The 14,843-nt window shown below is 63.5% G+C and overlaps 2 protein-coding genes across 2 annotated transcripts; both read right to left on the bottom strand.

The window, feature by feature from the left end:
* Positions 1–23: 23 nt before the first annotated feature.
* VIL1 (villin 1) lies at positions 24–8,006 on the bottom strand. The gene is made up of 20 exons (XM_064717985.1): positions 7,851–8,006; positions 5,475–5,576; positions 5,190–5,264; positions 4,874–5,070; positions 4,537–4,645; positions 4,203–4,313; positions 3,902–4,104; positions 3,322–3,400; positions 3,104–3,202; positions 2,854–3,007; positions 2,643–2,743; positions 2,371–2,508; positions 2,056–2,214; positions 1,797–1,976; positions 1,536–1,681; positions 1,296–1,440; positions 830–1,018; positions 603–671; positions 289–426; positions 24–198 (listed from the first exon to the last, which is right to left on the bottom strand). The coding sequence occupies exons 2-20, from the start codon at positions 5,547–5,549 to the stop codon at positions 85–87; spliced, it is 2,481 nt and encodes an 826-aa protein (XP_064574055.1). The 5' UTR covers positions 5,550–5,576; positions 7,851–8,006; the 3' UTR covers positions 24–84.
* Positions 8,007–8,618: 612 nt separating this feature from the next.
* On the bottom strand, positions 8,619–13,560 carry CTDSP1 (CTD small phosphatase 1). The gene is made up of 7 exons (XM_064718627.1): positions 13,408–13,560; positions 12,021–12,163; positions 11,763–11,864; positions 11,472–11,528; positions 10,935–11,027; positions 10,481–10,666; positions 8,619–10,372 (listed from the first exon to the last, which is right to left on the bottom strand). The coding sequence occupies exons 1-7, from the start codon at positions 13,472–13,474 to the stop codon at positions 10,244–10,246; spliced, it is 777 nt and encodes a 258-aa protein (XP_064574697.1). The 5' UTR covers positions 13,475–13,560; the 3' UTR covers positions 8,619–10,243.
* Between the last annotated feature and the right edge of the window lie 1,283 nt (positions 13,561–14,843).

Consider the following 14,843-nt stretch of genomic DNA (forward strand, 5'->3'; position numbering starts at 1 on the left):
TGGAGAGGAGAGACCACAGCCCTATTTTTCATACTTTTTTATTTGCTAAAGAGCTGGGATTGTTGCTGTGCCCAGGCTCCTGCCCTAGAAGAGTCCATTGTCCTTCTTGAGCTTCTGTTGTTTCCACAAGGGCAGGCTGCTGAAGGCAGAGCGGCTCATGCCAAAAACAGCCTGGAAGTCCGCATCAGAGAGGTGGTCCTGGGGCCGGAGAAAGAGAGAGGCTGAGCTGAGGAACTGGGAGGGGCTTTCCCTGTCTCCCCCTCCAGCAGCCCCCTGGCCTCATCTTACCTCCTTCCTGCTGGGATCCACACCCCGGGGCAGGTCATCAGCGGAGGTGTTCACCAGCACATCCAAGGGGAAGGTCTCCAGTTTGGTGGGCACAAGGGTGGTGGTGGCAGTGAAGACCTCTTCCCTGGATGTGATCACCTGAATGGGGGGTGCAGAGTCACATCAGGGCCTGGCCCAGGGTGGAGGCACCAGGCTGGCTCCAGGTGTGCTCACTGAGGATCTGCCCTTGCAGCCCCTCCTGTCACCGGCCCACGGTTTGGGAGGGTTTTCTGTGTCCCACCCAGCCCAGCTGCCTTTCTCCTTGTGCCACTTACAGAGGTGAGCTGCCCAAGGCTGCTCTCGTCACCCAGCTCAGCTCTCAGTGTCTCGTAGGATTTCTTGTCCTGGGAAGGAGACAAAACGGCTCAGCCCCTCAGCACGCACAGGGATCAGGCAAGCTCCTGCCCACCCCCTGGAGATGCTCCTAGGCCAGACCCACATCTGCTCCCTTCTGCAAAGGGATTCCCTGGTCTTTTAAACCTCTCCCCCTGCCATGACTCACGTCCCAGTTGAGAGGGTCCCAGGCCAGGAACCAGCCGGTGAAGGTGGGGGGCTCATAGCCCTGCTTCACCACAATGATGGGGGTGTCAAGGTCACGCCCGCTGGGGTGGCTCCGCAGGTACTCCTGTGCCATCACTGCTGCCGCCTCCTTCTCTGACTCATTGGCATCTTTCCCAATCCAGAGGAAAACCTGCAATAAAGTTACTGGGTCCACCACTGGGGTGAGATGGAGCCCTCTGGGGCCATGGTTGGAGGCACATGAGCTCTGTCCATGGAGAAGGACTCTGTGAGTCCGTCCTCAGCATTCCCTGGAACAAGAAGGCTGGAAAAAGCATTGTGGGACCACGTATAGACAGGTTTCCAGCCTCCCATCCCACCACCTGTGGCTGATGCAGGTCCTCCAACTGCAGGAACATCAACTTGTGGGATCAAAGATCTGTCCCCTGCTCCATGCTGTCCCAGCTCACCTGGTCCCAGGTGTCCAGTAGGTAAACATCACTCTCCTCCAGGTCATCCTGGGTGAAGTCTATGATCTCTGTGGCCAAGAAGGTGCCTGTCTTGTTGGAGCACTCAAACAGTCGAGGGGGCACAGAGGGGTTCTCCTCCTGCAGCCTGAGAGGGGTCAACATGATGGGAATGAGGCTCACCCTGCTTGGGGACTGGTGGCCCAGCTTACCCCTGGGCATGGGTAGGGACAGGACAGGTACCTCTTGTTACTGGCATATTGGGACTTGCCCCCCAGGGCCAGCCAGAACTCAGGTGGCTCCTGTCCTTCTGCAACCACTGGCTTCTCCATCTTGGAGATTATGTCAGCCACAGTCTTGGCCATCTCACGTTCATCGCCGCTGCAGCCCTGCCAAGCAAGCACAGCTGCTCCATCACTGGCCCAGGCCAAAGAGGAGGAAGTGGAGTTGGGGACAGTTGTCTGGGAGGTGGCAGCACTCACGCCAGTGCCCAGCAGTACCCACCTTCCCATACCAGAGGTAGCAGCAGCTGGGGGTTTTGAGCACAAAGACATCATTGGAGTTGAGGGAGGAGGCGCGGACAGGCACCTCGAAGGCCTTGGTGTTGTACTCGTTGGTGCCGTGCACTTGGAAGAGGCGGGTGGAGGGTGCGGGCTCTGTGCTGCCTGCCCGTGACGTGCCACCCTGGGGGACAGGGACAGGAGGTCACCACTGGTGCCACAAGCCCAGTGGGCAGCCCATGCCCCCAGAAGCCCGTGCTCACCGCATACACCACCATCTTGCCCCTGAAGATGGCCATCAGATGGGCTGGCTCCTTGCCCATGGTGACGCGGATCTGCACGGGCTCGTTGTTGTACTTCTGGTCCAGGGCGACGGCTTGGTAGGCAGAGGCAGCCAGCTCATCTGCGCTGGCTTGGCGGCCCTGGGCAGGGCAGAGGGGGCTCAGCACCCATCACAGCCCCCCCTCGCCCTCTCAAGAAGAGGCAATGCTCATGCTGCTCCCAAGGGACAGAGCACCCCCAGTCCGGGGAGGTACACCCTGTCCCCCACCCAAGGGGCAGTGACCCGGAGGCCTCACCTGCCAGATGTAGATGATGCGGTTCACCTTGGGCCCCACATAATAGGTGTAGAGCACCAAGTAGCAGTCCCCACCATAGAAATGGCCCAGCCACTTCTTCTCTACAGGCACCAGCTCATTGCTCTCCACACGCCAGACCTGGTGGGACAGGGATATACTGCTGTCAGAGCTGGTGCATCCTCCTGACCTGCAGACCCTGGACCTCACAGCATCCCCTGGTGTAGCAAAGGGGGGACCTGAGAGGGTCCCACATTCTTCCACGGTCACCCCACCTCTACTTCTCCAGATCCATCATCCACCATCTTCTGCTGGGCTGCCATCTGGGGCTTGGCGTGCAGTGTGGTAGCGTCAAACTTCACCTGCTCCACCTTGGCTGTGGGGAAGGGCAGAGGGGTGAGCCAAACCCCTTAAGGCCACAGGAGCTCCCCACAGCCAGCCCATCCCAATCCAAGAAGTCCTTTCACGTTGGAAGGAGACACTCACCCACTTTGCCCACGGTGTGGGTCTTGCCCAACCCACTGCTCTGGTTGGGGACAGTCCATTTTTGGAAGAGCTGCCGGAAGACAGTTGACTCGGACCCATCATTCTCTGTTTCCACGCTGGTGCTGTCTGGATAGTTCTTGGCTTTGATGAAGCCCTGGGGGGATCCAAACACAGAGCATGGCCATGGAGTGCCCGGCACCCCAGGGAGCAGTCAGGCTATCCCATAACGAGCCCCTAGCCCAGCACCCACCAGCGCCCTGCTCATCGCCTGCTGCTTCTCCTCCTTGCTGGCATCCTTGCCCTTCCAGACGAAGATCTTGATACCTCCTTGATCAAGGATGTAGCAGTCCTTGAAGAAGGGGCAACAATAGAAATTAGGACTTTAGGCAAGTCCACCAAATTCAGCTTTTGAAGGATTAAAGCTGCTGAGGAAACCGGGCACGCCCAAGCATCCCATGGGTGACAGACCTCGTGCAGGAGCATGTCTTGAGTCAGGGGTCGAACTGCCACCTCCTGTATGACCAGGTTTCCGCTGGCGTTGGAGACACTGACAGGAGAAAAAGAGATGAAAAAGGCTTAGAAAGTGGGTTGGAAAACCCCATCCCCATTACAGGGTGGTAGGGTTTGTGGGGATGTACCCTCCCCATCCCCTTCCCCAGCCAGATCATGACACAGGTGGTGCCCAGGGGATCTCTGGCTGGGCCATGGTGGCAAACTGGTTTGTAGCATGCCCTGCCAGGCAGATCACTCATGGCCACAAGCAGGGACAGAGGGGTGCCACATGCTATGGGCCACTGAGGCGCATTGCCACAGCATCCAAAGGTGATGCTTGCATGAGCATCTCCATCGGGTACCAATCCTCTTGGCAGCTGGGATTCCTCTAGCTCCAATGGCACCCAAAGAACTTATCCCCACCTCTGCTGTAGCTTTGACCCTTCTTGGTGTCTGTCCATGGGGCTGGGAGTTGTGGGACATAGCAGAGATGGCTGCTGGCTCCCTCTGACACCAGGGAAAATGCCCCGTCCATAACCCACCCCCAAAAACTCACTGGTAGAGCTTGAGGGAGGATTTGAGCTTCTCGTCCACTTTGTCATCAGGGATGGCGGGCTGGATGTCCCTCTTCTCACCCAGCACATGCTTAAGGACCTTCATGAGTCCTGGTGAGGCATCCTCATCCTCACCATCCACTACGCCCACCTTGGCACGGCCCCCACGTTCCCGGTCACGGATATCCTTGGCCAGGGTCATGGCCTGCAGCCAGGGGAGAAGGGAGAAGCCCAGATGAGGGAGGGGGTGGCTGGTGAAACCCCCCTCCTGCGGGAAGGGACCTTGGAACCCCCGGGCCGTACCCTCAGCCTCTCGTTTCGGTTGCTCTCAGGGCCATTCCACTGGACGATGAGCTGGCCCAGGTCCAGCAGGAATACATCTCCTCTGTTGAAGCTTTTCCAGCTCATCTCCACCTGCAGCAGCATGGGATTGAGAAGGGCGGGTGGCAAGCAGCAGAATGCCTGGATCCCCATGGCTCTGCAGCTCCTCTCAGGAATAGTGAGAGGATTTCTGGGGAGCAGTTGCAAGGCAAGGCAGCATCATCCCACACCCACTGTGCACCCTGCTCGGAGGCAGCTGCGTCTGGGGGAGCTCTAGCCTGATCCTGATCCAGACTCGACACATGCCATGACTCACCTCTCCTGCCACCACGTTCTTCTTGCCCTTCACATGCAGCAGTCGCTGGACGTTGTAGGTGTTGGTCTCCACATGCTTCATGCCTGAGGCCACGCCACCCTTCTTATAGCTGGGAGGGGACAGACATGGTGTTAGCCCTGGGTGCCCCTCCTCACACCACTGGGGTGTCCCTCCAGCTCTGTGCACAGGGAGGTGTTTGGGGTACACACATGTGGCAATGGATAGATGGAGCCCAGCTCCAGATGCTCCTTCTTCCTCCCCCACCTCACTGAGACAGAGCTGTCCCCATCCCCAGTGTCCCCCCCGTGGAACAGGTGCCCAGGGGTGGCTGACATACATGAGTCCCTGCTTGAAGTAGGCGCGGAAGGTGTCGCTCTCGTGTCCCTGGGCCTCGCGGTGCTGCACGGCCACGGAGCCCAGGTGCTCGTCCATCTGCGTGGTGTAGATGGCCGCCGCCCCCTGCTCATCCTGGCTCGACTCCTTGCCCAGCCAGTAGTGGATGTCGTAGCTGAAGTTGCTCCCAGACTTGCGTGTCTGCAGGACACCAGTCCCCGCTAGAAGAGCACCCGTGTCCCCAGGCCCCCATACATCCCTCCTTGCACCCGGCCCCTCAGGGCAGAGCCAGTCCCCTGTGCCCCCCCTGACTGCCCTACCGACAGCAGCACGTAGCAATCCCCCTCGTAGAAGTTGCCGTAGCTTTTGGTGGGCACTGGCACCATCTCCATGTTCTGTAGAAGGAAGGGACACATCAGCCCTGTGGGGGAACCCCCGAGCCCAGCCCAGCCCCACCACCCACTGCCCCCAGCACCAGGAGCTGCAGGGTTTAACCCTGGGTGCTGCACTGAGACCCCCAAACCCAGGTCCTGGGGACACAAAGGGACGATCTTCCCTCACAGAGACCCCCCAAGGCAGCCCCAGTGGTGTGCCCCCATTCCCACCTCAATCCGCCATATCTGGATGCCCGGCGTGGTCTTGTTCAGTGTCCTGGAGACTTTGGCGCTGAGCTCCACCATGGTGACAGGTACCACCGGCACGGGGACCTGCCAGCATTGGCAACACCCTCGTTAATGGCAGACAGTGTCAATAAGAGCTGGGACACAGCCAACCTGCTGTGACATCTGCTTCCCTGCCTGCTCTGCAGAGAGCCCGGCTGTAAACTCCCCAGTACGGAGCTGCACGGGGCGAGGGGACCCCCAGCTCTGAGGTATCAGGAATGTGGCACACAGGTGCCGTGCCATCCCCTCAGCTCGGCTGGCACAGCCGCCAATGAGCCCGTACCAGGGTCCAGGCTGGGAAGGTGCAGGTTCCATAAGTGCCCCAGGGCCCTGCCCTGTCTCCAAGCAGGGGGCAGGGCAGTGCGGGGCACCGGCAGCTGGGTGACACTGCTGCAGGGTGGCCTGTCCTCCCCAGCACCAGCAGGAACTGGCCCTGCTCAGCCTTGTCCTGGCATGGCTTGGCATGAAGTGGAAAAGCATGACATGGCCACTGCTTACACACACAACACACACGGATACATACACACACACACAGATACGCACACACACTCACAGGGCCTACTTCAGACCCCCTGCTCCAAACCCCCAGCCCATCCATGCCCCCCAGGGAGGGCACATCCTGGCTCCCCAGGGCTGCTGGGTGCCGGTGCTGCCGAGGCTGTCCCAGCCATCTCTGCCAGGCTGACAGTGCTCCCCTCAAGCCGGCACAGGGGCTGGGTCAGGCAAAGCCACCCTGTGCTCCCCAGATGGAGGCTGGCAGGGAGTGCTGGCATTGCCCACACGGGAGGTCTCTGCTTCCCAGCCCTGCAAAACCCCACCTGGCCCCACCGTGCTGCCCCCTGAGCACCCACATCCCATACCTCAGACCCAGGGGAAGCATCGCCCACAGCACACCCCTGAAATGGGGCTCAGGTGGGTCCCCAGGCTAACCTGCTGCCAGGAGTCATGGGATGTGTTGCCCACCCCATGCCCACCCTCTGTCCCCTCTCCCTTCCCCACTGCTCACCTTCCCTGCAGGGCTGGGTGCACAGGTGAGCGTACCTAGGCGGAGTGCTCAGGTGCCAGCACCCAGGAGACCTTTGTTCCCTCACGTCCCTGCCTCTGCTCACCATATAAGGGCAGAGACAGCCCAGAGTCAAGGTCCCCACAGCCCTCCAAGACTTAGTGGCACCTAAGAGCCCCGTTACTCATGGGGTGTTTCACCCCCAGATGCTATTGCACCCTGCCCAGGGTGGTTCCTCTGCCCTCCCTAGGCCTCCTCCTCCCCTTGGCCCCTGGTACTGAGTCCATGCTGATTTTTTTTCAATGCACTGCACAAAGAAGATCCATAAAGTGATAGCAAGGGGCTGGACCAGGACATGTGGGCATCAGCACAAACAGAGGTGCCTTGATGCCATGGGGATGGCCACAGTCCTCATTCCCCAGACCCTAAAATCCCCAGTCCCTCACAGACATGGAGCACTAAGGCCACAGAAATGGGTTTTTTTGGTATCTCCTCCTGCAGAAAGGTTCCATAAAGTGACAGCAATGCAGCACCTGGGGCATCTCGGCCCCAGCCCCTAACTGGCACATCCCCACCCTGACCATGGCACTGTCCCCAGGCTGCTTCCCACCCCAGCTGGAACCCAGATCCCAGGTCACTCCTGGCTGTGCCTCCCTGCAGCCAGGGAGGGACTCCCTGGGAGTCTCCACAGCCCCAAGGGAGGGAGATGGGACGTGGGGCTGGAGCATGGGGGGACAGAACAGGACATGAAGTGGTGGCACGGCTAAGCCCTGTCCTGTGCCCCCAGACCCCAGTCCCGAGGGTTGGTATCTGATGATGCCCTTGGTGTTGGCAGAGAGCAGGGACTGAGGTGGCTCCCAGGCCCGATGGTGGTTTTAGGGGATGACCGCGGTGTCCATAAAGGTGGGAGAGGCAGGTGCCAGCAGTAGGCGCGTCCCCGGGCCTCCTGTCCTGCTCTCCACTTCCCCCAGCCCTGCGGGATTGCTGCAGCTTTACCCTGGCTGCCCTGCTGGGCCAGCAGCCCTGGCCCCAAGCGCTGCGGGCATCCTGCAGCCCTAGGCTGGGCTGGGCTGGGCTGCAGCGACCCCCGGACCCTGCCTGACCGTCCGGTCCCGTCCCGTCTCGCAGGGATCCCGCAGCGATGGCCACGGGCTGACCCAGAGCACGGGGCGTGGCAGCCACCAACGGGGGGCGTCCTGGTGCCGCAGGGGTGGGCTCTGCTCTGCCCTCCACTCCTTGGCCCCCAAACTCTCCAAACCCCACCACGCGGCTCCCAGCTCCTGCACCCCACTCGAGAGTGCCCGTGGAAGCCTTACCTGGGTGCAGAACCCCCAGTGGGGCTGTTTGGGGTGGGCTGGGACACCCGGGTGGCCGCTGTCACCCTCTGCTCGGTGGCCACGTCCCAGGGCAGTCCGTCAGTGTGGCACAGGGGTAGGGGACCTCGCTGGCCCCAGAGGGCTCACCCCCTCTCTAGGGCCCCTGGCTGGGCCACTAATGAACTCAGTAATTAGAGCAGCCATCAGGGAGGACAGAGATTTCATTAATGAGGGGAGGCATAGGGCCAATGAGGGCACGGGGGAGGGGGCAGCTAAGAGATTCCCCGCAGGAACCAGAGGCTGCATGTTGGCAGCAGAGTGCATGGGATGGCGGGAGGGGGTCACAGGTTGCCCCCCAGGTGCCCCCCAGTCTGTATGGGGAAGGCCTGATACCTTCCTTGGAGCAAACTCATTTGAGGTCTCAAAGCCGGGAGGAAGGCACAGCTCACGTGGTAAATTGGTAAATTTCCCTTTCCTTGTTAAGGGGCAGGACAGCCATCCCTGTGGCACCAGGGGCCTTTTCCCAGGAGGACAGGGTTAGGATGGGGGCGTGGTCCTCCAGTGTGAGGGTGTCCCCTTGCCACCAGGCAAGGGGTGGCACCTCAACCCTGCAGCCCAAGGGTGCCCCCCGTGCACTGACCTGCAGCATGCCCACTCCCAGGGGCTCAGGGGATCCCAGGGGCTCCGTGTCCCCACACTGAGCACAGCCACCAGTGACACACGCGTGATATGTACCGTGCCCACACATGCACACACTCAGGACTACTCTTTCCAAGATGTTTTGACAGCTTTAATCACATGAAGGCACTTGGATCTGGTACCCCAGCCCTCCCCAGCCCCCCACACTGCCTCTGCATCCCCCAGGCGTCCCAAGGATGCCCAGGGCAGGGCTGTACACCCACAGGCACTCGCTGGGCAGCGGCTCTGCTGGCGCCCTTTGACTTGTCTAACATAAAGTGCTGAGTCCAACCCTGCTGGCAGGGCAGGATGAGCCCGGGGCTGGCAGGGATCCAGGGAGCTGTGCTGCACCACAGGGCAGGGGCTGTGGCCGTGGCTGGGGGCCCCTGCTCATCCCCAGCAGCGGGAGCAGGGCAGTGAACAGCACCAGAAAGCTAAAACCCATCACACCCACCCCCCAAACACTGCCCCGCTCCCTGCGCTGGCACTGCGGTAAAAAGGCACCCATGATTTTTTGGGAAACCATTGCTTTTCCCTCTAAAAAGATATGAGGCATTGTCCATATTGTGACATTAAAAAAGGCCTGGCTGAGCTCAGCCTCCCCAGGAAAACCCTCCCTGAGAGCCCCCAGACCCTCAAAGCCGGGGGACACCCTGGCACAAGTCCAACCCCACGGGGGTCAGGGCAACCCCAGGCTATGGGGGGCTGCAGTGTCCCCCACCCCTCCCAGCTGGGCACTGGGGCTGGGGCAAGGCTGGGAGGGGCACGTTAAGGCTGGTATGGAGGTCCCTGTCTCTGGACTAGCAGCCTTTAGTGAAGCTGCAGATGGATATGGAGCGGGGGCTGTGCCCCTGCCACGGGAGGGGACCCTTCTGTGGGTGACCAAAGTGGCTCCCAGTGACACAGTGTAACTGGAGAGGGGGGGAGGCCACCTCCCCCCCAAAATGAGAAGGAACCGAAGTTGGAGGGGGCGAGTAAAGAGCTCCCCCAGGCACACCCCTTGCAGGGCTAAGGGGGAACAGAGACACGGTGTCTCAAGGCACGTGGGAGGCATTTGTGCCCAGGGGCTCAGCCCTGAGGCTGGGCTGCCCCTGCAGAACACAACCCCCAGGTGGGGGCAGCAGGCATGAGGAGAGGCAAGGACATGCCATCCTCGAGGTGATCAGCTGCACCCAGGGCACAGTTAAGGGTTGGTGGCAGCCCTATGCACCAAGGGCAGTAAGACTCCCTGCGTTTTCGGAGGGTGACAAGGTGTTACCTGTCCTGTAGCCTCGGCAGACAGGGGCCAAGTGCTGCCAGCCTCCCAGCAGGCCGAGTCGGGATGGAGGGATCCAGTCCTCCCAAAGGCAGTGGAAAGCAGCAGCTGCTGACCCCACACCCCTCCCCAGTCAGGGGACAGAGGGGAAAAGGACCTGAGAACCGTTTTGTGGAGGGGGGACACGGGCTGCGGGGGGAAAGGGGCAGGAGCTGGACAGTGGGGGAGGATGGGACCCCCCAACAGGTCCTCAGCACAGCAAGGCAGTGGGTCACCCATGGCCCCCTTCCTCTGAGAAGGTGGGCACCCACATCTCCCACCAGCGGCAGGCATGGAGGGCACCGCACCCGCCGGGGCTGGGGAGGATGATGGGGGGCACACCGGGACCCTCCCTCCCCCAGAACAAGGCACCTGGCTCCCCCGGGGTGCCCTTGGCAGCACCCGGAGCGTGGGGGGGCCATTAGCTGTTAGTCCGCTGCTTCTTGAGCACTGCGTACACGTCCTCCACCTTGCTGAGCCTCTCGAAGAAGGGCAGCAGGTCCAGCAGCTCCGTGTCTGCCATGTTATCGAACCAGGAGGCCACGGGCACCTGCAGGTGGCACAGGGGACAGAGTGGCACGGGGGACAATGCTGGGAGAGGGTCCCCCAGCGCACACGAGCTGCCCAGGCCGCCCAGCCGTGCCCGGCGGGTACGTACGGCGTTGTCCGGGTGGAAGATGTAGGATGCGGGCGAGTTGTCCACGATGATGATGCGGCGCAGGTCACGGCCCAGGCGGCTCAGGTCCTTCACGTAGTTGCCACGATGGAAAACACAGGATTCCCGGAAAAGCCGTGCTCGGAAAGCCCCCCATTTATCCAGCAGGTCAGCCACGGGGTCTGCATACTACAGGCACAGGAGGGGATCACTACGGCACACCACACCACCCTGCCCACTGCACAGTGACAATGGCATCCAGCTCTCACTGTGCCTCAGTTTCCCTGGCCAGTGCCTTGCAGGGACAGGTATAGAAGCCGCCCAGTGCTGGTGCTGCCTATGGGTACCCAGGGGACAAGAGGCCAGTGATGCCTGCAGGTGGGCAGGGAAGGGAGCTGTGGCCCTGGAGGGGTGTCTGGGAAGGGGTGGGCGATGCCAGGGCAGTCAGGGCACCCACCTTGGCCAGGCTGGCAGTGAAGAGCACGCACTCAAAGAGCTCACCCATGCGCTGCAGGAACTCGTCCACATGCGGCCGCTTGAGCACGTACACCTGTGGGCACGGACAGACAGACAGACTGGCACCGGCCATGGCTCACCCAGCGCCCCCACGTCCTCCCCAGGGGACACCTGTGACCCCACAGCCAGCAGCTCCCTGGCCACACCTCACAGGAGCTGCCCCTGGGGGCTGGGGATGCCATGGCCCCACGGGAGTGTCCAGGGTGAAGAGTTTGGCCGGCTCCAGAGCCAAGTAACCGAGAACAGGCTGACTGCCCAGACCACAGCCTATCCTGGATTACTTGAAACCGGGGCTGGCCACTGCAGGAGGCACCATGCCAGGGCACCCCTCACCTCCCTGCCCTGCAAAGAGAGGGGCACCCAGCTCTGCCCCTGCAAAGCTGGCACCCCAATACCTCCCATTGCCCCGGGATGGCTCCTGCTCCTGGGGGAGGTGGAATGATGCCCTCCTACCACCAGGCACCCACCCCGCTGTTACCTGGTGCATGATGCCATCGATTTCCACGGGAATGATGAAGTCGGCGTTGTTCACTGGCTGAGGAAGGGCACACCAGGATGAGCACAGGGCACGCCAGGCACCCCCTGCCCAAATGCTGCCTGCTCTATGCTCACTGTGCCCCCTGCCAGCCCCACAGCCCCCTCACAGGATACCCAACTGAGCCAGCCAGGCTGCACTGGGGGCTGGGCATAACTCTGGGGAAAAAGGGTGGCAGAGCAGCTGGGGGAGCATGTGGGGGAGAGGAGTGGGGTGGGCCAGGGTGTCCCCCACCTTGAAGGAGCTGTGCACCAGGGTCTCATCCAGGTCGATGACCACGCAGAGCTTGCTGGCGTCCTGCGGCTTGATCTCGGGCAGCAGGTGCTTGACAGCAGCCTGCAGCAGGGGGACACAGTCAGCACGGTATCCACAGCACGGCCAGAGGGGGCACTGGGAGGAGCGGCCGTTCACCCCCAGCCCTGCCCACACCACCGGGGAGGCGCAGGGACGGCAGCCCGGCCCCGCCGGTTCCGGGCTGGGTTTGGGGGTTACCTTGGGCAGTGCCCCGTTCTCCTCCACGAGGAGCGGCGCGCCGGTGGTGCCGGTGCAGGGCTCGCCCTCATCGCGGCACAGGCAGCAGAAGAGGGACTGGAGAATGCTGCGGCTCCGAGGCTTCTTGGCAGGGGTCTGGGTACCTGCGGGAGGGCACAAGGGCGGTGAGGGGTACCCGGGGCACTCCCAGCACAGCACCGGGGGCCAGGTGAGCCATGTGTGGGTGCTGCCCCAGAGCCCCCGTACCCTCATCAGACCCCGACACCCATCAGCTGGGCCTTCCTGCCCTGCCAAGCATCGGTGCCAGGGCAGCGCCGCTGACAGGAGTGCTTGCTGACCGCCCGCAACCCCTCACCCGGCACATCCCACTCCACGAGTGACCCCCGTGGGCCCCTCTGCGTGGCCGGAGACCCTTCAGGAGGGCGCGGGGCTGGGCCCGGGGCAGCCGTGGTTCGGGGCCGGCCCCCGCTGTCCCTCCCGGGGGACACGGCCCCACTCGGGAGGGGAGGGGGGTCCTGGGGGCGGGGTCTCTCCGAGGGGGCGGGGCTTATGCCCGTTCTTTTCCCCGCCTCCAGCAACTCCCTCGTCTCATTGGCCGACTCGAGTGCACCGGAGGCGAGAGGCCAATCAGGACGAAGCGCCCGCCCCTGGGCGCCGTTCCCGCAGTTCCCATTGGCGGAGCTCGGGGAAACTGAGGCAGAGGGGCTACTCCTGCCCACCCCGTGCCCCAGGGGCAGCGCGACGGCTCCCGCGGCCCCACCGGTGCCGGGGCCGGGTCCTGCGGCAGCCCGGCCCGGGGCTGCACCCCGCCCTGGCTGTGCCCCCCTTCCGGCGGGCCGGGGCCCCGAGCCCGCAGTGGGGAGCCCGTGGGGCAGGAGCTCCCACTGGGGACGGGGCCCGTTCCCACGTTTGCTCCTCCCGGCCCTGGCAGCTTCCCAGGCCAGGGAGACGAGCAGAGGCCCCCGTCAGACCCCCCTGTCGGGGTGGAGGGGACGCGGGGAACGGGACGCCGGCATGCAGCAGGGCGCCCGGCGCCCTTCCTGCCTCAGTTTCCCGCCGGCGCTGCGCGCACCTCTCGCCGGCTCCGGAGGAAGCAGCGCAGATAATCCGAGCAACGCCCCGAGCCTCCCAGGGCCCCGCCGGGCTCCGAGGCGGCCGGAGCTCGGCCCCCCGCGCCCGGGTGGGCGCACACAGCCCCGCTCGCTCCGAGCTGCAGCCCCGGCGCATCTCCAGCCCTGGCGGCGGGATGCAGGGGGGCGGGCTGAGGCGGCGCGCAGCTCATCGCACCCTCCGGGAGCAGCCCCCGCAGGCCCGCAGCCCCCCGAGGACCTCCCCCTGTGCGGCGCAGGAAGGGGGTGCGGAGGAGCCGTCTCCCCCTCGGCGTTACCTTTCTCCTGAAGCGGGGCGCTCCCCTCTTCCCTGCTGACCTGGGCGATGATGGACTGGTGCTCCATGGGCGCCGGGGAGGGGGGGGTGGGAGGGGGCGGCCCCCCCCGGCGCGGCCCCCGGGGGGGGAGGCGGGGCGGGGGCCGGCGGCGGCGCGGGGCGGCGGGCGCGGGAGCGGCGCCGCGGAGGAAACTTTGTTACAACATGGAGTTTCCTCCGCCCGGGCTGGGGCTGCAAACATGGATCCCGGGCGCGGTTTCAAGGAACCCCTTAAAAGGGCAACGACGGCGGGGGGGGCCCTCCTCCTTCTCCCTCCTCCTCCTCCTCGCTCCTCCCGGCACCCGCGCCGCCCGGCTGGAGTGGGGGTCCCCGCCGAGCCGCGATTGGGACGCAGATGGGGACTGCTCTGTGGTTTCGCTGGGAGGGACACCCCCTTGCTCCATGGTGCAGGAGTCCCCGACACGCCGCCCGGCTGTCCCACGCTCCGGCTGAGGGAGCTTGGAGCGGGGGATCGGTGCTGCAGGCACCCCGCACCCTGCTGGCAGCGCGGGGATCCCTCTGCAGCTGCCCCCGGTGTGTGTGCCCGTCCCGCCATGCGGGGTGTCCCCTGGAGCAGAGAGAGGTCCCCATTGCCCCGAGGGCACATCCCGCACTGCCTGCCCGGCCCGCCGTGCGGGACAGCAGCTGCTGCGGGCTGCACCAACAACCGCCGCGTTTTTCCATCGCTCCTTCTCCTGCAATCCCCCGATTATTTAGGCAATTAACAAATCTCTATTATCAATAGATATATTTTCCCTTACACCTCCTTCCCTTCTGCCTTCGGCAGGCTGTTTCCAGGCGCTTTCTTAAAAGCGCCTCTTGACAGGAGCTTGTAGATGGCACAAATCCTCAGAGGAATTCCGCCCCCCAAGTCCCCCAAGGGCAGCATCCCCCAGCCCCTCCCCAGCGCTGGGGGGCTCTGTGGGGCAGCCCCTCACCGCCGTGCCCCCCAACCCCGCCCGGGCAGCGGCCGGCCCTGGAGGGGCCCGTCCGGTCCCCACCCCGCCACCGCGGCGGCAGGAGATGCTGCGTGCTCTGCCAGCGCTGCCTCGAGGCTGCAGCAGGTTGGAAATTTCTCTTCTGAGCTCGTTTGAAACTTTTCCACCTCTCCCGCCTGCGGTATGGGAGCTTCAGGAGGTGAGATCGCCTTTTCTGGCCCAGCAGGGACGTGACACGGGCCCACAGGGACCGCACTGGGGAATGGGCTCCGGGACAGGGAGGTGTCCCCGCAGGGAGTCGCGGAGCTGGCGGAGCTCGGGCTGTACAAAAGCCGATTTCCACCTGCAGTTCTGGCCGTACAGAAGCCGATTTCCACCTGCAGTTCCCGCATCTCGGCTCCACGCAGAACATCCCAGCACAACAAGCCGTGCCAGGATGCCCCTGTTGGGAACAGGGACA

Source organism: Zonotrichia leucophrys, chromosome 7, assembly GCF_028769735.1.
Source record: "Zonotrichia leucophrys gambelii isolate GWCS_2022_RI chromosome 7, RI_Zleu_2.0, whole genome shotgun sequence".
Classification (NCBI taxonomy): domain Eukaryota; kingdom Metazoa; phylum Chordata; class Aves; order Passeriformes; family Passerellidae; genus Zonotrichia; species Zonotrichia leucophrys.